Source organism: Callorhinus ursinus, unplaced genomic scaffold (assembly GCF_003265705.2).
Source record: "Callorhinus ursinus isolate GAN/ISIS: 27379988/994484 unplaced genomic scaffold, GSC_fseal_2.0 scaffold70, whole genome shotgun sequence".
NCBI lineage: Eukaryota > Metazoa > Chordata > Mammalia > Carnivora > Otariidae > Callorhinus > Callorhinus ursinus.
The window spans coordinates 160,251-181,644 of NW_027397132.1; the positions used below are offsets into that span (position 1 = coordinate 160,251).

At 42.1% G+C, this 21,394-nt stretch overlaps 1 protein-coding gene and 1 pseudogene across 2 annotated transcripts; one reads left to right on the forward strand and one right to left on the reverse strand.

Moving 5' to 3' along the window:
- Positions 1 to 219: 219 nt before the first annotated feature.
- On the reverse strand, positions 220 to 11,883 carry LOC112816864 (uncharacterized). Of its 2 annotated transcripts, XM_073886330.1 has the most exons (5): positions 11,640 to 11,883; positions 9,523 to 9,689; positions 9,143 to 9,240; positions 6,530 to 6,659; positions 220 to 3,170 (listed from the first exon to the last, which is right to left on the reverse strand). In XM_073886330.1, the coding sequence occupies exons 2-5, from the start codon at positions 9,554 to 9,556 to the stop codon at positions 1,957 to 1,959; spliced, it is 1,476 nt and encodes a 491-aa protein (XP_073742431.1). In that variant the 5' UTR covers positions 9,557 to 9,689; positions 11,640 to 11,883; the 3' UTR covers positions 220 to 1,956. The 2 variants fall into 2 exon arrangements, with proteins under 2 accessions (XP_073742431.1, XP_073742432.1); XM_073886331.1 differs by lacking the exons at positions 9,143 to 9,240; positions 9,523 to 9,689; positions 11,640 to 11,883 and having other exon boundaries at positions 6,583 to 6,661.
- Positions 11,884 to 14,537: 2,654 nt separating this feature from the next.
- Positions 14,538 to 15,235, forward strand: LOC112816987 (adenylate kinase isoenzyme 6-like; annotated as a pseudogene).
- The last annotated feature ends 6,159 nt before the right edge of the window (positions 15,236 to 21,394 follow it).

Sequence of the window (21,394 nt, forward strand, 5' to 3'; positions counted from 1 at the left end):
TCCATGCCTCTCTTTCTCCTTTCCTGCCTTCTTTTGGATTAAACATTTTTTAACATGTAATTTAGTTCCTCTTCTTGCATTATCATTTAATGGATATTCTATATGGATTACAGTATCATCTGTAATTTCTCATAATCTCCTTAGTGTTATTATTCTTTTTCATATTAAATGTAGAAACATTTTTTATCTACCCTTCCTCCCACCTACATCCCTTGAAGTTCAGTATTAATTTGTGCACACAACTGAATTTTATTATAATTTCAGGAAATTCTAAGATACCAACAATACAGTTGGAGTCAAAAGTTTAACTATTTGGGGTGCCTGGGTGGCTCAGTCAGTTGAGCATCTGCCTTTGGCTCAGGTCATGATCCCAGGATCCCGGGATCAAAGTAGGGCTCCTGCTCAGCTAGGAGTCTGCTTTCCCGCTCCCTCTGCTCCTCCCCCAGCTAGTGCTAGCTATCTCTCACTCTCTCTCAAATAAATAAAATCTTTAAAAAAAAATTCTAACTCTTTCAAGTTCCCTTCTAGTCACTCTGTCTCTCCTGACTTCTGGTCTGTAGGTCCTCCTCTTGTTTCTTACAGTTAATATTTGCCGCCATTGGGCCATGGGTAGCAAGCACAATATATGATCCTCATAGGTAGAAGTGATTGAGAAAGCTGTAACCAGGCTTAAAGGAGCATATTTAGCAAGGGTGAGGGCCAGAGCAGAAAGTATCAGGCAGCTCAATTCACACAAAGTCAGAGAAAACAAAAAAGGTCCAAACAAAAGAATCCAAAGTCAGGTAAAACAAAACAAAACAAAAAAAAGATGACATATAATTAGCAACAGAAAGAAAAGGCAGAAACAAGACACAAAGAGCTCTTGAGAGCTGATATAGATTGTTATTATCCTTTCAGATGCCTGTACTTCTCCTACCTTATTGAGTTGATCCTTGTGCAGAAAGAGCCTAAATCAGTGGTTCTTAATCTTGGCTGCATATTGGAACTACCTGAGGAGTTTTTATTTTTTATTTATTTATTTTTAAAGATTTTATTTATTCGACAGAGAGAGACACAGCAAGAGAGGGAACACAAGCAGGGGGAGTGGGAGAGGGAGAAGCAGGCCTCCCGCGGAGCGGGGAGCCCGACATGGGGCTCGATCCCAGGACCCTGGGATCATGACCTGAGCCGAAGGCAGACGCTTAACGACTGAGCCACCCAGGCGCCCCATACCTGAGGAGTTTTTAAATTCCTGATGCCCAGGCTATACCGTAGTCCAAATTTAATCTGAATCTCTGGGGCTGGGAGCCAGGTATTTTTTTTTTTTTAAAGCTCCTCAGATGATTTCAGTGTACATCCAGGGTTAATAAGCACTAGTGTAAATGTTTGCAAATGTGCAAGTGAACACGTGGAGTGTAGGGACAAAGAAAAAGGAGGATTTCCTGGGCTTAGATTTTTTTTTTTCTCTAGAGAAACTTTCTGGTGATTTTCCTCTTTGGGATCCTGATCCTCCCCACTTGGCTTCAGATTAAAACTACTATTTAGACAGCCATCAGCCTCAAGTACTGTTCAGTCTGCTCCTCTGATTAGTTTTTCTATGATATCAGATGCTAGCTTCTGAATCTGTTTCTCTGACTAAACCAGACTTTCTCCTTCTGTGTTTCTCTAGGATTTTTCCTCACTACTTCAGCTTTTTGAGGTTTGAGACTGTACCTCTTGCCCTCTTCCCATACTTAATAACCTTTCAAGGAAGAGAGCTATTTTTTGCATGACACAGCCTCGTGTTTCTGTAATATACTCTGTAATACTTAGAACAGGTCTACACAATCAGGAGAGAATACTTTTTTCTTTTTAAGTAAACTCTATGCCCAACATGGGGCTTGAACTCACAACCCCAGATCAAGAGTTGCATGCTCTACCAATTGAGCCACCTGGGTGCCCCGAGACTACATAATTATTTCATGAATTTACTACATTCTATCCATCATGAATTTCTTTGTGTTGATGAAAGGCTGAACGCACACTAAAGGTTTTCTCACATTTCTTACACTTGTAGTGTTTTTCTCCCGTATGGGTTTTCTGGTGTTGAATAAGAGATGAACTCTGGCTGAAGGCTTTGTCACAGTCATTGCATTTATACGGTTTCTCTCCAGTATGAGTTCTCAGATGCTTTGTAAGAGATGAGCTCTGGCTGAAGGCTTTCTTGCATTCTTTACATTTGTAAGGTTTCTCTCCGGTATGAATTCTCTGATGTCTTACAAGAGCTGAGCGGTCACTGAAGGCTTTCCCACATTCATTACATTTGTAAGGTTTCTCCCCAGTATGGGTTCCTTGATGTTGTATAAGAGCTGAACAGTAACTGAAAGCTTTCCCACATTCACTGCATTCATATGGCTTTTCCCCTGTATGAGTTCTCTGATGTTGGGTCAGGCCCGACCTGTCACTAAAGGCTTTCCCACACTCTGTACATCCATAGGGTTTTTCTCCAGTATGAACCCTTTGATGTTTAATAAGGGATGAGGTGTCATTGAAAGCTTTCCCACATTCCTTGCATTTATAGGGTTTCTCTCCAGTATGGATTCTGTGATGTTGAATAAGGTATGTGCTTTGGTTGAAGGCCTTCCCACATTCACTGCACTCATAGGGCTTTTCTCCAGTATGAATGATGTGATGTTGGATGAGGGCTGACCGATGACTGAAAGCCTTCCCACATTCGTTACACTCATAGGGTTTCTCTCCAGTGTGAATCCTCTGATGCTGAATAAGTGATGAGCTCCGACTAAAGGCCTTTCCACACTCGTTACATACATAAGGCTTCTCTCCAGTATGAATTCTCTGATGTAGGATAAAGGCTGAATAGTAACTGAAAGACTTCCCACATTCATTGCACTTCCAAGGCTTTTTCACTGAGTAAATGTTGCGATGTTGAATTGGGTTTGAACTCTCCCCAATTTCACTACAATCCTCCACAGGGTTTTTCTTGCTTTTAATTATGACTTGCCTTAAATCTTTCTTCTGATTTCCTTGCTGCCTTTCTAATGTGCCTTCACATTGCCAGGCTTCTATCAGTCTGGAGTCCCAGGACTCATCCTTTTTAAGTCTCTCCATTATCAGCTCTCTTTCAGGTGACACTTCTTCATAAAGTCCCTGCTTTGAAAAGGATTCTTTAGTTTCAGGTATAGATTCGGAATCTGAAATAAATAAAAAGTACAAGTGTTTGTGTTCTCTGTGTTGAGAGAAAAAAACGATTGAGTTGGCAAGAGGAAAAGAAAATAAAAATGATGCTTCTTAAACATGTTTTTAGAATGTTTTCAGAAAGCGCTTCCTGGCAATGGCAGAGGAAGTTTCAGGGACTAACAGAGATGGGAAAATGGCTAATACAAGGCACAATAAGAGGATGATGGGGAGGCTCTACGTAAGAGAACGGAAAACTGAGCAGACAAGTCAGGAAGGAGGGTAAGCCAGCAGGATGAGAATAAATGTTAATATAAAATATCTGAGGAAGGGTAGAAAGATTAAAACACAAGTTGAGATTGGGCAGTTTTGAAAAAGTACAAGACAAAAAGAAATCACTTCTAATAATCACCTGGGAATAACCACTTTTTGACTTTTTAAATAGTTCCCTCTGGTCCCCCCCTTTTTTTGAGAGAGAGAGAGCAGGGGAGGGGGGGATGGGGCAGAGGGAGAGGGAGAATCTTAAGCAGGCTCGATAAGGGGGCTCAGTCTCATGACCCTGAGATCATGATCTGAGCTGAAATCAAGAGTCAGATGCTTAACCAACTGAACCACCCAGGCGCCCCACTCCAGTCCCTTTTTAAAAGCACAGATTTTTTTCATGTTCACCATACACTTTATTTTTTTTTACCATACACTTTAAATATGATTTTGTTTCTACTAACCACTGCCCCCTCCTTTCCTTCCTTCTCTCCTTCTTCCCTTCCTTCTTCTCTTCCTTTCTTCCTCCTTCCCTTCCTCCCTTCCTTCTCTTTCTCCCTCCTTCCTTTCTTCCTTATTTTTTGGTCACACCCAAATTTCTCAAAAAGCTCTTGTACATTTTCTCATCACATCCTTGCTCCTGTACTTGCTGCAGTCTGGCTTCTCTCCCTACTAGTCAGTTGCAACTGCTCTCACTGAAGTTACTAAGCATTTATATGTCACCCAAATCCAGTGGATTCTTTTCATTCTTTAGCTTGGCCTCTCAACAGCACTTGACAGTGGTGACCACGCCTCCCTCCAACAACACCCCCCCTCATTTTTTCCCCCAATTTTATTCGGATATAATCCTGTGATTCTAAGCTGTCCAGGTTTTACTCCTGATCTCTCTTTGCTTGGGGCTTTTTCTGTTTCTTTTTAATGTTGATGCTTCTTGGTATTCAGTCTAAGATCTCCTTTTTTGCCCCTCCCCATCCCGCACAACACTGTCTCCATTAAAGACCTCATCCAGGCCACGGTATTAATTGCTTTTTTAGAAAAATTGAAATATATTTCACATATAACACTGTGTAAATTGAAGGTACACAACACGGTAATTTGATGTATTCATATAATATGATTGCTGATGTAGTGATAACATCTCAATTACATCACATAATTTCACCTGATTATCCTCTTTCTCCTGACAGTTTGTCTTTGTTCTGTAAAAGAACTGGTGACAGGGGCGCCTGGGTGGCTCAATCAGTTAGGCTTCTGCCTTCAGCTCAGGTCGTGATCCCAAGGTCCTGGGATTGATTCCCACATCAGACTCTGTGCTCAGCAGAGAGTCTGCTTTTCCCTCTCCCTCTGCCCCTCCCCCTGCTCATTCTCTCTCTCAAATAAATAAATTAATTAAAAAAAATAGACCCAATTATATACTGTCCACAAGAAACTTACTTTAAATAGGTTTTTATAAATGGAAAAAATATGCAAACAGGAAGCCAGAATGGCTATATTACTATCCTACAAAATAAAATTTGAAACAAGAAATATTACCAAGGTTAAAGAGGGACATTATTAAATGATAAAGGGGTCAATTCACCAAGAAGATAATTTGTTATGTGTATGCATCTAACAAAAGAGTTTCGGGTACATTAAGCAAAAACTGATAAAACTAAAAGGAGAAATAGACAATACCAAAATTATAATTGGAAAATTCAGCACTCCTCTGTCAGTAATCAGTAGAAGCCAGTAGACAGGAAATCGGTAAGGATATAGAAGACCTAAATACTCTCAACCTACCTGACCTAATTAAATTTATTTTCAAGTTCACATGGAACTTGAGATTCTGTTGGAGTCTCACGTGATGTTCTATCACATGGAACATCAAGACTCTATTACGGGTTATACAACAAATCTCAGAAATTTAAAAGAACTGAAATCATACAAAGTATCTCTGACCACACAGAACCAAACCACAAAATTGAAAACAAATTTTATTGAAAATCATCTAAAATTTGGAAATCTGTAAATAACCCATGAGTCAAGGAGGAAGTCACAAGTGAAAATAGAAGTTATTTTGAACCACGGAAATGAAAACACCACATATTAAAATTGTGGAATGCAGCCAAAGCAGTCCTTACAAGAAAATTTATAGCATTAAATGTTCATACTAAAAGAGAAGAAAGATCGTATACCAGTGATTAGGCTTCTACCTTAAGAAACTAAAGGAAGGAGAGAAAATTAGACCTAAAGGTAGCAAAGGGGAAAAAATAATAAAAATAAGAGCATCAGTGAATAAAATTGAAAACAGAAAACAGAAGGAATCAATGAAATCAAGCCAGTTCTTTGAAAAGATCAATAAAACTATTAAACTCTTAAGAAGACCAATAAAATTAGAAAGAGAAGATACAGGTATCAGGAATGAAAGATGATAAATCATTACCAGAGCTCACTCAAGAAGAAACAGATCATCTGAATGGTCCTACATCTAGCAAGAGACCAGGATTCAAGGTTAAAAACCTTCCAATAAAGCAAACCCAAGACCCAGATGGCTTTACTGGATTGAGCTTTTGATATCATATCTAATAAAATTTTCCCTTACAAAAGGTCACAAAGACTGTCTCTAATGGTCCCTCTAGGTTTTATACTTAGGTCTGTGATCCATTGAAAGTAACTGTGTATGGTGGGAGGTATGGATTTTCTTTTGGCATATGGATGTCCAATTGTTCGTTCCAGTACCATTTATTGAAAAGATTCTCCTTTTTAGCATTGAACTGATTTTTGCATCTTTGTCAGAAATTAATTGACCATATATGTGTGGGTCTATTTCTGGACCATCTGTTCTGTTCCATTGATTTACATCTTCCTTTCACCAGTACCACACTGTTTTGATTACTATAGCTTTAGAAATCTTAAAACCAACGTAATGAAGCTGTCCTTTTTCAATACCAGAGACAGTGAACTTTTACTTGCCAAAAGAGAAAAGAAGCCAATTCTGAGCCCAGAGTGATCAGGGATCTCCTAGGGGATTAACGCTCTGTGGATCTGAAGCAAAACTATGGCATTTTAGATGCCATTAGTTATAGAGGAATTTATGTCCCAGTAAGCAGTTTGCATTACAAAATAACTTCCTTACCCCAGAATACCAGGCTCCCACAATTCTCCACTTTCATATCCATGCCCATGTACCTTTGGGCAGAATTCAGCTGTTCTTCTTCTTCCACATGAGCGAAATCCATTTCCTCATCCTTGACTGTCACCAATTCCTAGAAGAAAAAGCACATTCTTACAGGACTTAGGGAGGGGAACAATCTGGAAGAGGAAGTATTTTTTAATCTGAAGGTTAAACCTTTATTTTAATGGAACAGTCTAAAATTTCTAAGTATTAGTCCATGTTAAGGAAAATAATAATAGCTAACATTTATATTTTCTATGTGCTAAGTCCTTTGAGCTACCTCTTGCAATGATAACTATATGAAGTAAGTACTATTATTAACATTATTCACAGATGTGAGGATCAGCTCTGAGATTTGGACCCAGGCAATCTGACTCCAAAGCTATACTCATAACTATATTTTTCTGTCTCTTACATATTTTACTAAGTAAATCTAATATAAATTAACCACTGAATGACAACTAAATGTTACTTACTAATTATACTCAGTTGTAGGTGGGATAAGTCTCAGGCATGTAATTTATACTGATTCCTGGGATATTCGGAGATTTTATAGAAATTCCGCTTGATATTCTGATTGTACATAGACAGCCATCCTGTTCTAACAGAGGCTTCTTCTTTCTCTGTACTCAGGGCTATGACTTTTAGATTTATTTAGTTATCCTTTAATAACTATTGTTCTGAATGAGTGGATTTACTGATTGTAAACTGAAAATAATCAACTGTTCTTCATATTCTATGTTATATTGACAGTCATGTGGGTGTATTTTGTTGACCATAATTAACCGGAGAATACTTTGTGAGAAAGTCAGCCAATAGAATACAGTGGTTAAGGGACACCTGGGTGGCACAGTCAGTTAAGTATCTGACTCTTGGTTTCAGCTCAAGTCATGATCTCAGGGTCTTAAGATCAAGCCCCACATTGGGCTCCGTACTTGGCATGAAGTCTGCTTGAGATTCTCTCTCTCCCTCTCCCTCTGCCCCTCCCCCTGCTCATGCTGTCTCTCTCTCTCTAAAATAAATAAATCTTAAAAAAAAAAAGACTACAGTGGTTAAGAGGCATAGGATTTAGGATGAGACATACCTGGGTTCTGATTAGGGTTCAACTACCTTATGATTCTGAGCAAGTTACTGTGAGCCTCAGTTTTTGGTTCGGGGTTTTTTTTTTTTTATGATTTTATTTTTAAGTAATCTCTGTACCCAATGTGGAATTTGAACTTAACAACCCTGAGATCAAGAGTCACATGCTCCACTGACTGAGCCAGCCAGGTGCCCCTGTGAGCCTTAGTTTTACTGTGAAATAGGCATCATCCCTAACATGATTTTTTGTTTAAAATAATGTTTGGGGCGCCTGGGTGGCTCAGTTGGTTAAGCAACTGCATTTGGCTCAGGTCATGATCCTGGAATCCCGGGATCAAGTCCCACATCGGGCTCCCTGCTTAGCAGGGAGTCTGCTTCTCCCTCTGACCCTCCCCCACCTCATGCTCTCTCTATCTCATTCTCTCTCTCAAATAAATAAATAAAATCTTTAAAAAATAATAATAATAAGATAATGTTTGAAAAGTGGCTCTAAATGATAGAGTTCCCCTGAACTCAGTCATTAGACCTCTTCTCCATCCATTCTTACATACCTATAAGCAATGTTATTTCACCCATATTAAAAAAAAAAATCCTCAAAAAAACCCCACAAAAAAAAAACGAACCTTCTTTTGTCTTTCTTCTCACTATCACCCTATTTCTGTCCTCTCCTTTAGCATAACTCTCTAAAATAGTTGTCCGTAGTCCCTGCCACCAATTTGTTTCCTATTCTCTCCTGAATCCTTTCTAATCAGGCTTTCATTCCTACTGTTCCGTGCTATTGCTCTTGGCAGTCACCAGTGATCTTCATATTTTTAAATCCAATGGTTAATTCTCAGCCCTCATCTTACTTGACTTAGCAGCAGCGTTTAGCACAGCGGATCACTCCCTGCTCCTTGAAACACTTTCTCCAACTGGTTACCAGGATGCCACACTTTTTTTTTTTTAAGATTTTATTTATTTATTTAACAGAGAGAGACAGAGCGAGAGAGGGAACACAAGCAGGGGGAGTGGGAGAGGGAGAAGCAGGCTTCCCGCGGAGCAGGGAGCCCAATGCGGGACTCGATCCCAGGACTCTGGGATCATGACCTGAGCCGAAGGCAGACACTTAACGACTGAGCCACCCAGGCGCCCCCAGGATGCCACACTTTTGACTTCCCCCTACCTCACTGGCCACACATCTTCTCAGTCTCCTTTGCTGGTTCCTCTTCATCTCCCTGACCATTAAGAGTTGAAGAGCTATAGGACTCAGTAATAAAATTTCATCTCTTTTCTATTCCCTTAGTGATCACAGTTTCGTGGCTTAAAATACCGTTCACACAGATTACTCCCAAATTCAAGGCTCGAGCCTGAGCTTTCCCCAGACTTTCAAGGAAAAATTACTTTGGTTCAGTTCTCTAGTTGGGATTGCTGTAGACCTCTGAAGCAAGATGAAAAAAGGAAACGACACACTGTGAATGCCAAGCTAAGATTTTAGAGGAGGGAACTTAAACTTGCCTGGAACTCAACAGGAAGGAGCTCGACAGTAGGTTCCATTTCTTCTGTGTTCTGTTTTTGGGGCAGAGAAGCATCCTCCGTAGTAATGGCTGGAAGGACTGGGGAGGAAAAAAGCCATGAAAGAGGTACACTCTATTCACCGAGACAAAAGCTATCACAAGCCAGCTAAATTATATACTCAAGGCCTGCTCAACTTAACTCAAAAAGATGGGATGAGGATAGAGGAAGACGATAAAGTGAAAGTGCACTGCCCAGAAATCTAAACTTGTAGACCCACAATTCGTTCCTCCGTAACAGGGAGTGGAAAAGCGTGACCTTTTATCACAAAAGCAAGCAAAATGGAATATTCTCTCTTCCACGGCTATTTCTATAATTCTTACCTTCTTCCTCAGCTTCAATGGTCAGATAATCCATGATCAGCTTCTCTTTCTTTGTCCTGTTATTGCTATGACTTCCTTCTTATTCACAGTTTCAGATGAGATAAATATGAACTTTTCAGCAATACATTTGCTTCTTTGTGTAAATCATTCAACTCTACTCTGAAGCTCTGGAGAGAGATTTTTGAGGTTAGGCTCGCCATCCTCTGGAATTGGTTCCTGCTCCCTGGGGCATCTCCCTCTCTCTCTCTCTACTCCTAGGAGGCTTATTCCTATGCATTTAAGTCCAAGGGCCTCAGAAGTAATTCTTCTTTGCTTGAAACCTTTATTATTTAGGCTAAATTAATCTCCACAGCTGGAAGACCATTCTCTAGAGTACTGAGATCAGTCACATGCCACAACAGGACAAAACCAGGAGAGAATCAGGGCAGGGAACTGTGAGCCTCCCACTTGGTTCCAGACTGTGCAAAACTCCCGTAAGACCCTAAAGCACACAACTGGCCATATGATTAAGTGGCCTGTGATTATGGCAGCAGTAACTATAAACAAGACTCCCACAGTTGGTTCATCCTTACTATTCATAAAGACAGGCAGTTGACAGATGGGGCCCTTATACAGTTGATTCCCCACCTGCTTTTTTTTTTTTTTTTTTAAGATTTTATTTATTTGTTAGAGAGAGAGAGAGCGTGGGCGAGAGAGAGAGTGAGCAAGGGTACAAGCAGGGGGAGCCGCAGGCAGAGGGAGAAGCAGGCTCCCCGCTGAGCAAGGAGCCCGATGCGGGACTCGATCCCAGGGCACTGGGATCATGACCTGAGCCGAAGGCAGATGCCCAACCGACTGAGCCACCCAGGCGTCCCCCACCTGCTCTTTTTTAAGGACCCTGAAAATGTACAGACAGGGATTCCCTTGCATGGTCAGAGTGAGAACAAAAGATTTCAGTAATTAGACAGTTAATAAGTGACAGACAAAATGGCTTCCCACCTGTCAAGGGAGAAAAACTAAACTTTTAATCAGGCTGAATGACCATGAGGAACAAAACCAGTCAGTACAGCCTAAGGTGACAAACTGGCACAAAATTCAACAGAATTTGCAAGGAAAGAAAAAAAAGATGCCTGCAGCACATCCTGTTGAATGGCTGCCACATCCTGAAACTGCCACCAGCAATAACTTACTAACTGTATCCTGCTTGTCACTAGGCACCTGAAACTTGTGGTTTGTGCCTATTTAACCCAGAGCCTAATCCTTCCCCTTTGGAGTGTACTCTTGGTTTGTAGCCAAAGGCTGCATTTCCCAGGTTTGCAAACTACATGGCAACAAAGCTCTTCCTTGCCCCTGACCAATCCTGGCATTCCAGGCTGTGTGTGTGTGTGAGAGAGAGACAAGATTCAACCCCTTGCATTGGCTGCAAAGTACAGGCAGGCCCCAAAACTCTGATAGCGCAAATCACGGAGGAGTAGTGAGTGAGACACGGACACCATTTTTTTCCTTGTGTCCCCCAAGTTCAGAACCTTAAGGCTCTTGGTAGCGTGGCAAGACTTAAGGCCGAGGGCGCCTGGGTGGCTCAGATGGTTAAGCGTCTGCCTTCGGCTCAGGTCATGATCCCAGGGTCCTGGGATCGAGTCCCGCATCGGGCTCCCTGCTCCTTGGGAGCCTGCTTCTCCCTCTGCTTCTCTCTCTCTCTCTCTCTCTCCCTCTGTCTCTCATGAATAAATAAATAAAAATCTTTAAAAAAAAAAAAAAAAAAAAAAAAAGACTTAAGGCCGAAACCGACCGGAGGCGCTCAAGCTCTCCCGCCTCTGCACTCCCGCTCCCAGAATCCCCCTGTCGGCCACGCCTCCTCCAAGCTCCCGGACTCCACTTCCCAGAGGGCTTAGCGGCAACCGCGCTTCCGGGACGCCTCCTCGCTCAGAGCTAAACCCAGAAACCCGGCTCGCTTTCCAGTCAGGGAAGCGGGAAGAGAACGCAGAGCGCCGGGGAGTGAGCCCGGGACGCGTGGGCAGGGCCCAGCCCTTCCCCCAACCCCCGGGGCCGTAACCTGAGAGCCTGGCTCGGGCACTGGAGCCGCGCGCTTGGACCGGCGGGTCGTAGAGACCCGCGCCTCGGGCCCAGCTTTCTCTTACCCCTAGACGCGCTGCGGTCTCGGCTTCGGCCGCAGGGCGGGTCCCCGCCGGGCTGCGCTCAGGGAAAGACGGGACGGGCGGACGGAGTCGCTTTCCGGACTCCCGGAGCTGCGGGGAAACAAAAGGCTCGAGCCCGAGGCTCCGTGTGGAGTCGCATCTGCGCACTTGGAGGCGACCGCGCCAGGTCGGGGGTCCCGGCGGAAGGACTCCACTTCCCAGAGGGCTCGGGGACATCGGTGCCGGTCCTGGGCGGGGGGAGGGGGCGTCTGCAGAGCCAGTGGAGAGAACTGCATGCCTTCAGTACCATCCTTAAGATGGAGATAATACCTCATCTGATAGGTCTCCTTTCTGAATAAGACGACAAGCTGTCGTATAAAAGCTGGGTGACTCAATTGGTTATGGATCTGCCTTCGGCTCAGGTCCTAATCCCAGGGTCCTGGGATGAGCCCCACATCGGGCTTCCGCCTCAGCCGGGGAGTCGGCTTCTCCCTCTCCCTTGGCCCCTCCCTCCCCGCTCGTGCTCGCTCGCTCTCTCATTTCTTTCTCTCAAAGAAGTAAAATCTTATAATAATAATCATCATAAAAATAACAAAAAATTAAAAGCTGCAAATATTTTCAGTGTCTGATTATTGATTGGTGGTGGTTGGGGGTCTGTTACACAAAGTCTTTTCCTTAGCATTTCTCATTCTTACAATAAAGCCCCAAATCTGTAAACTGAGTGCTAGTGATTTTGTTGAAAGCATTCTGGCTGATAAAAACCATAAGCAGGGTTGCGAAGCCATTGTCCTGAACCACGAGATACAAAGAAAAAACATGATACAGGAATGAGTTCACAAGGAAAAGTCAGATGTGAGAAAGAGGCAACCTGGAGTTTATGAACATTGGTGCTAGAAGGGCCGCTCTCCTTGAGCCAAAGGGCGACCGGATGAAAGATACTCCTTTCCTCTGTGCAGAAACACTCCAGTTCTTCACTTCAAAAACCAGAAGAAATCAATTGTCATTCCAGTTCAGATGACCATGGTCACCTGAATAGTCTCTCCACAGCTAATCCTGCCTTTCTTAATCCATGCTATTCAAGACAGCCGAGATGAACGTTGAAAAATTAAATCTGTTTATGTCACTCTCCTCAGAACCCTTCAGTGACTTCCCTGTGCCCTGGAATAAGACATAAACTCCTTAGCACAGTTTATAAAACCCTGCATAGGGGCACCTGGGTGGCTCAGTTGGTTGAGCATCTGGATCTCAGCCCAGGTCTTGATCTCAGGGTCCCGATTTCAAGCTCAGCATTGGGCTCCAGCCTGGGCATGGAGCCTACTTAAAAAAAATGTTTTTTAATTAAAGAAATAAAATAAAATATACTAATGAAACTGCAAAATTGTAATAAGGATGACTACATTAACACATCTTTCTGTCGTGTGCTGTGTAGATACCCACAATACTACTACTATGCATAAAGACTTAGAAAGATAGTCAATAGACTATGACTGAAGTCACTTCTCAGCTTGAATCTGAAAATCACAGGCAGGGGACACACAATTTACCAGCTACTCAGAAACCAGGAGTGGTTGTCCCTGTATTATGAAAAGCAGACTTCGCTATTTACCCTGATTCTAACTTGTTGGAATCAGGTTTTTTTGCATTTTCATATCTCTGATATCCAGAAGTACCTTCCAATTGTTGTTGGCCAGGTGCCTCTAGTGTGTAGTCATCATACTTGCGCCAGTACACAGGCATGCCAGAATGGGTATCAACAGAAGAAAACCCGAGAGACAATAGTGGAGCATACTTAAGAGTTGCCATAATTTCTATTCATGTTTTCTCTTATTACTAAAATGGTAACTTTATTTTTTTTTAAGATTTTATTTATTTATTTGACAGAGAGAGACACAGCGAGAGCAGGAACACAAGCAGGGGGAGTGGGAGAGAGAGAAGCAGGCTTCCTGCTGAGCAAGGAGCCTGATATGGGGCTTGATCCCAGGACCCTGAGATCATGACCTGAGCCGAAGGCAGACGCTTAACAACTGAGCCACCCAGGCACCCCTAAAATGGTAACTTTAAATTTCTCAGTAGTTGAGGTCTTAATTTTTCTGTATATAAGTTGACATATTATTATTACAAATTTCATTGATTTATAATCATAAAATAGATCTATACATTTTCCTTCTTTTCACTTATTTGCATTATTAGAACAAGCAAATTATAATTTTAAAATAAGTGTTCAATCTTTTTAGGGTAAATTTGACTCGATATTTAGAGTGTAGCATTGTTCATGTTGTTAAAATGAGTTTCAGTGTTTACATACTCTAGATTCAGACTTCTTTTTGGTCATTTTACTCATAAAATGAATAGATCTTAGGAATGTGTTTCTATTTGATGATTTTAAAATATGAGACTACCATATCAACACTCATGAAGAAAAGCCCAAAGAAATGTTCAGGGAAAAGTAATATCACTTTAAATATTTTCATTATTAGAAAAGAAAGCGAAAAAATAAAGAAACTGACTAAATATTTTAGACTTTGGGGAAACAAAACAAAAAATTTAAGGAATCTAAGCAGAAGAAAGTAATGAAAGCATAATCCATTCAAAAATAAACAAGAGCAAATAATATTTGAAATAAGCTAGATAAATTCTGGAAACTGTGTGGGTTTTTTAAAAAATATTTTATTATTTATTTTACAGAGAGACACAGCGAGAGAGGGAACACAAGCAGGGGGAGTGGGAGAGGGAGAAGCAGGCTTCCCGCGGAGCAGGGAGCCCAATGCTGGGCTCGATCCCAGGACCCCGGGATCATGACCCGGGCTGAAGGCAGATGCTTGACTGAGCCACCCAGGAACCCCTGGAAACTGTGTTCTTAAAAAGCAGTTAGTGACACCCGGAGCCAGCGCGGTGAGGACCATGTTGCTTCCGAACATCATGCTCACCGGTACACCAGGGGTTGGAAAAACCATGCTAGGCAAAGAACTTGCATCAAGATCAGGACTGAGGGGCGCCTGGGTGGCTCAGTCGTTAAGCGTCTGCCTTCGGCTCAGGTCATGATCCCAGGATCCTGGGATCGAGCCCCGCATCGGGCTCCCTGCTCCGCAGGAAGCCTGCTTCTCCCTCTCCCACTCCCCCTGTTTGTGTTCCCTCTCTCGCTGTCTCTCTCTCTGTCAAATAAATAAATAAATAAATAAATCTTTAAAAAAAAAAAGATCAGGACTGAAATACATTAATGTGGGTGATATAGCTCAAGAAGGGCAGTTACATGATGGCAGTGATGGAGAGTAGTTGATGAATTAGAAAACCAAATGAGCGAGGGTGGAGCTATTGTTGATTACCATGTTTGTGATTTCTTTCCTGAACGCTGGTTTCATATAGTTTTTGTGCTGCAAGCAGATAACAGTGTATTGTACAAAAGACTTGAAACAAGGGGTTATAATGAAAAGAAACTAAAAGACAGTGTTCAGTGTGAAATTTTTCAAGTTCTTTATGAAGAAGCATTAGCATCCTACAAGGAAGAAATAGTACATCAACTGCCCAGAGAAGATCTAGAGGATAATATCAATTAGATATTGAAGTGGATTGAGCAGTGGATCAAGGATCATAGCTCCTGACTTACACAACTGGCCACTTTACAACCACTCTTGTTGTATCCCTGCCATAATGAATAAATTGTCCAGTTATCAGTAAAACTTTCTTATTAAGATTGTGCTGCAGGAGGGGCGCCTGGGTGGCTCAGTCGTTAAGCGTCTGCCTTCGGCTCAGGTCATGATCCCAGGGTCCTGGGATCGAGCCCCGCATCGGGCTCCTTGCTCGGCGGGAAGTCAGCAGCTTCTCCCTCTCCCACTCCCCCTGCTTGTGTTCCCTCTCTCGCTGTGTCTCTCTCTGTCAAATAAATAAATAAAATCTTAAAAAAAAAAAGATTGTGCTGCAAGACTAGTAGATGGATAATCTAAGGATTTATGTTTGGGCTTTTTTTCTCCAGGAGAAAGCAAAACATTCTCAAGTATAGCATATATAATATCATTAAGGATTTAGAGTAAAAACCGTCATCTTAAATGCTTCAACTGCTGAGGAATAAATAAATCTGACCAAATGGGTGGCTATCTTCTAAGCTGGTTACAAAAGAAAATGAAGATGATCCCTTAAAATAAAACTTAAGACTAAGGATAAAAAAAAAAAAGGCAGTTAGTAAGTGACATTATATATGGGAAAACATGAACTATGTAGAACTAAAATATCACTGAAGACACCATACCCAGTGATAGTCAATAAATCAGAAATTTAAAGTGAAATGGTAAAAATAAGGTAATAGAATAGGCATAGGCAGGTAATAGATATAAGGTAATAGAATAGAAATAGGCAATCAGGGTTTAAGCTGGACTTCCATTCTGCAGCTGTCTGGTCTATTTCTAATTCATCCAGTTATGCTCCAGCCCCTCAGTGCTCCTAGTGGAAGCATGTGGTGTTCATCGGGGCTCCTCCTCCACGGTGGGCCTTGGACTCTGATTGTTGTCCCCCCACCCAGAGAGCTTGTAGCTTTTCAGTGTTTTCAACCTGTAAACTACCACTTTTGCTTTTGTAATCAGCAATTATCTTAGTGAGAAGGGGGGACTCAAATGTAGAGCTCACCTCTTTTGCCTCGTCTTGATCTGGTCTCTGCAAATTTTCATTGCCTGGGTGGCTCTCTGATGCCTTCAACCATCTGTTTGTTTTATTTTATTTAGCTTCTCTAGTTGTTCTTCGTGGGAGGGCTGGTCCAAACTCCTAGTCGAGCATAAAAAGAACTCAATTTAGTCATCTTTGAAGATAAACAGATCTTCCAGGGCCTACTCTTTATATAAAATACTTGCTCTGATGGATTCTCTTTGACTCATCTTGTTTATCTGAGCACTATTTATATGGTGATGGAATTCTCCCCTTAATGAGAGCTGAGGTCGTCATATTTGTTCGTATTAACTATTGAATCTTTTAGCTACCTGAGCAGGTTGGGAATGATGTATGGCCTTGAGCGTGAAGAAGTCTTTCTCCACTGCTTTACAACCTCTGATTTTGTTGAAGCTCCAAACCCTTGGATCAGCTTTGTTGAATTTGTTGAATCAAGTTCATATACTGTACCCTAGGAGTTGGATTTGAGCCTGACTTTCTTCTCCCATTTGAGGTTTAAGTTGGTGATTTTTGTCAGCAGTTCTCCTGTTTACTTTTTTTTTTTTTTTTTGGTGTATTCAAACTTTCCCCAGCTGATCATTTTCTTCCTCCAATTGGGTCCCAACCAGGGCCCATGATTTCTGTGACATTTTTTTTTACCATACCTCTTCTGCCTTCTCAGTAAACTGCTATTAGTCTTTCAGACAGGTGTACAATAATGGTTAAGCCCTCAGTTGCTAAGTCTGATTCCATGGTTTAAATTCCAGTTCCAAATCCTAATGGTGTGCGCCCCTGGATGAATGATTTAGTCTTTCTGAGTTACAGTTTTATCTGTGAAATGGACATAATAATTGTACCTACCTTATGGATTATCGTGAAGACTAAATAGAACAAGAAGCATTTTGGGGTGCCTGTCTGGCTCTTGATCTTGTGACTGTAAAGCATGTGACTCTTGATCTTGGAGTTGTGAGTTCAAGCCCCACGTTGGCCCTAGAGATTACTTTTTAAAAAAAGCATGTAATAAATATCAGCTGTTATTAGTTGTTATTATATTGGGAGGATCAAGTGCTTCCATTTTATCCTCCTGTTGTACAAACCCCTTAATGTCTTTTTCTCCAAATGCCAATGCTTTAGAATTTCCTTAGAAGAACACATCATGTTGTGTATTCTCACAAAAAAAAAAAAAAAAAAGTATAACCTAAGTCTCATCATGAAGAAACAATCAGATCAATCCAACTGAGGATTATTCTAAAAACAATGGGCCTCTGTTCTTCAAAAACATCAATGTCAGGGGGCACGTGGGTGGCTCAGTCAGTTAAATGTCTGACTCTTGATTTCAGCTCAGGTCATGATCTCAAGGCCATGGGATCGAGCCCCATGTGAGGCTCCATGTTCAGCGTGGAGTCTGCTTTGTCCCTCTTCCTCTGCTCCTCCCCCCGCTCATGTTCTCTCTCTCTCAAATAAATAAAATATTAAAACAAAAACAAATCAATGTCATGAAACACAAACGCACGCCGATAAATGTACCAGGTCAAAGGAAACTAAAAACACATGACAATTAAATGTGATGCATAATCTTGGATTGGATGATGAATTTAAAAAATTTTGTATAAAATACATTCCTGGGACAATTTGTAAAATCTAAGTATGTTGTATATATTAGATATTCTTATTGTATTAATGTTAAATTTGCAAGATTTGGTCATTTTAGTGGTTATATAAGAGAATGGCTCTGTTCTTCAGCATAATACATGCTAAAATTTAGTGTGATGCATGTGAAAATATTTTGAAGTTATGGGTCATGATGTTGCAACTTACTCTCAAATGATTTAGAAAAATGATAATAATAGCACAAACAGGGCGCCTGGGTGGCTTAGTTGTTAAGCGTCTGCCTTTGGCTCAGGTCATGATCCCAGAGTCCTGGGATCGAGCCCCGCATCGGGCTCCCTGCTCAGCAGGGAGCCTGCTTCTCCCTCTCCCACTCCCCCTGCTTGTGTTCCTGCTCTCGCTATCTCTCTGTCAAATAAATAAATAAAATCTTAAAAAAAATAATAGCACAAACAATATGTATACATGTGTTTGGATTTATATACCTGTATAAAAAAATATGACAGAATGTTTAAAAAACAGTAAATCTAGGTGGGGAGAATATGAGAATTCATATACTATTCTTGCAACTTTTCTCTAGGCTTGAATTACATTTATTTATTTACTTATTTTGGCTTGAACTGCATTTAAAAAGTTGGAAATTCTGGGTTGCTGTATATTCCTATAATTGTAGAGTAAAATAAAACTTCTATACTTGAGATTACCAAGAATTTCTATTAACTTCTGTGAATGAGCCATCTTATTCCTTTGCATGCCTCACAATATTTGCTTGAAAATGAACATTCTGAGGGGCACCTGGGTGGCTCAGTCGGTTGGGCGTCTGACCCTTGATTTCGGCTCAGGTCATAATCTCAGGGTCATGATCGCAGGGTCATGAGATCAAGCCCTGTGTCAGGCTCCATGCTCAGCGGGGAGTCTGCTTGAGATTCTCTCTCTCCCTCTGGCCCTCCCCACCCCTGCTCTCTCTTAAAATAAATAAATAAATCTTTAAGAAAAAAGAAAATGAATATGATCTCACTGATATGAGGAATTCTTAATTCTTAATCCCAGGAAACAAACTGAGAGTTGCTGGAGTGGTGGGGGGTGGGAGGGATGGGGTGACTGGGAGACGGACAGTGGGGAGGGTATGTGCTATGGTGAGCGCTGTGAATTGTATAAGACTGATGAATCACAGATTTCCTCTAAACCAGCTCTACAGACATTTAAATGAGAAATACATTGGGCTCTCCACTGGGGTAGCCACGTTTTGCAAACTTTTTCTTTCTTGCTTGAAGTTCCTTCCTCCTCTCCTTCTTTCCTTCCATAAAGCTGTTTTTAAAATACACATTAAGGGGCGCCTGGGTGGCTCAGATGGTTGGGCGTCTGCCTTCGGCTCAGGTCATGATCCCAGGGTCCTGGGATCGAGTCCCGCATCGGGCTCCCTGCTCCTTGGGGGCCTGCTTCTCCCTCTGCCTCTCTCTCTCTCTCTCTCTCTCTCTCTGTCTCTCATGAATAAATAAATAAAATCTAAAAAAAAATCCATATGAAATCAAATTTAAAAAAATAAAATAAAATAAAATAAAATACACATTAAGGGCACCTGGCTGGCTCAGCGGGTAGAGCTCATGACCCTTCATGTCAGAGTTGTTAGTTCAAACCCCACCTTGGGGGTAGAGCTTACGTAAAATAAACAAACAAACAAACAAACAAATTAAGTTTATAGGTAATACCTGCCAGTATAGTATTACTGAGGAAATTGTTTTACAAAAAGAATTTTACAAAAGAAAAACGTTTAAGGATAGACAGACAGAAAAATACCAGGGAAAGTTGCAAATCATCACAACAGCCTTGATTTTCCCTGAGATGTTTGATTATGGGCAATTTTGTTTTCTCATCAAAATTTCCTGTATTTGGCAAATTTTCTTTTACAAAACATATTTTAGGGGCACCTGGCTGGCTTAGTCAGTAGAGCATGGGACTCCTGATCCCAGGGTCATGAGTTCAAGCTCAGCATTGGGCGTGGAGCCTACTTAAAAAATCAATCAATAATATATTTTACTCTTTAAGAGAAAAAAAAAGTAGCAATTGTCCTTTCTTTATTTTATTTTTATTTTTTTAAAGATTTTATTTATTTATTTGACAGAGAGAGACAGCAAGAGAGGGAACACAAGCAGGCGGAGTGGGAGAGGGAGAAGCAGGCTTCCCGCGGAGCAGGGAGCCCGATGCGGGGCTCGATGCGGGGCTCGATGCGGGGCTCGATGCGGGGCTCGATCCCAGGACCCTGGGACCATGACCTAAGCCGAAGGCAGACGCTTAACGACTGAGCCACCCAGGTGCCCCAGCAATTGTCCTTTTTTTTTAAAACAGAGCAAACAAACCACAACGTCATGCTCATAGGTGTAATTCAGGGACTCTCTTGTGTTAAGGGCTGGAAGGAGAGACTCCCCATCCCCACCATGTGATCTCCTCATTGCTTGTGTCTTTTTGTTTTGTGCCTGTCACCTGTCCAAATCTCTTCAGATATTTGAAGAGGCTGGTACCTCCCTGAAAGGCTGGTCTGTTTTGTTCTCTGGCCTGTCCCAAGCCCCTAGAACAGTGTTTGCCTATCCTGGAACATCTTGTGTGTGTGTTATGTTATTATAATTATGCAAATGTTTGGATAAGCGCTGTCAGCGTCACTGTGAAGAGAAAACCTTCAGGAGCGAAGCAACCTGTCCAGAATCCGGACTTCCACAGCAGCACTCAAGGGGGGCAGGTGAGGGCCAGGCACATGAACTTAGGGAAAGGAGAGGTGGTCAAGCTTGCCCAGTCTGTCTCTGGGAGGATGACTTGGGGAGTCAGTCCTGCAGGTCCCTTCCAGGAATGTGAACATAGGGAGGGAGAAAGGCGACAGGTCTGGTCCCCAGGCCACGTTTGTATCCTCCAGGTAGGACCCCCGCTCCTGCTAAGATCCCGGGAAGCTCCCAAACACGCTCCTGGGAGGACGACTGACCTTCACCAGCGTTTCCTTCTGTCTGCTCCTCCCGCATTCCCTGGGTGGGTAGAGTTTCCCCCCGCGCCGGCCAGTTCTGAGGATGCTCCTGTATCCGAGGAACTCTCCCCCACCCACCTCACATTTCTTCTGAGTAAAATTTGTTCTTGGAGCTGCTGGAACCTGAAGTCCTGCAGAAGAGGCGGGACCAGCATCACTGAGGGGAAGGGCTGGTGCCTCAAAACTTCCTGGAGTGGGGGAGGAGAAGGGTGCTTCTGAATGGTGAAGGCAAGTGTTCCTCGAGGCCCCCTCCCCTCCTGTTTACTGACTTTTCACTTTACTTGGTACATCTCCTAATCAAAGGACCAGAAGCCCAGAGAATTCCCAAACCCAGAGAATCCCAAACTGTCTGGATGCCTGGATTGCAAACATTGAACTGTGCAAGTGAGAAGTGAGGAAATGACCCTATGTTAATTACACAAAAGGGATCTGGTGCTTGTGACCATGTCCCCACAATAACACATCTGAGTGGTGCAGAAGGTTGCACGTTCACATCACTTTGGCTTTA

Excerpts from the sequence above, each read along its gene's own strand:
- LOC112816864 (XM_073886330.1), bottom strand. The coding sequence starts at position 9,556 with ATGGATTATCTGACCATTGAAGCTGAGGAAGAAG. Across the intron at positions 6,660-9,142 it reads TCCTTCCTGTTGAGTTCCAG|GAATTGGTGACAGTCAAGGA; the intron begins GCAAGTTTAAGT and ends TTTTTCTTCTAG. Across the intron at positions 3,171-6,529 it reads TGGGAGCCTGGTATTCTGGG|ATTCCGAATCTATACCTGAA; the intron begins GTAAGGAAGTTA and ends TATTTATTTCAG.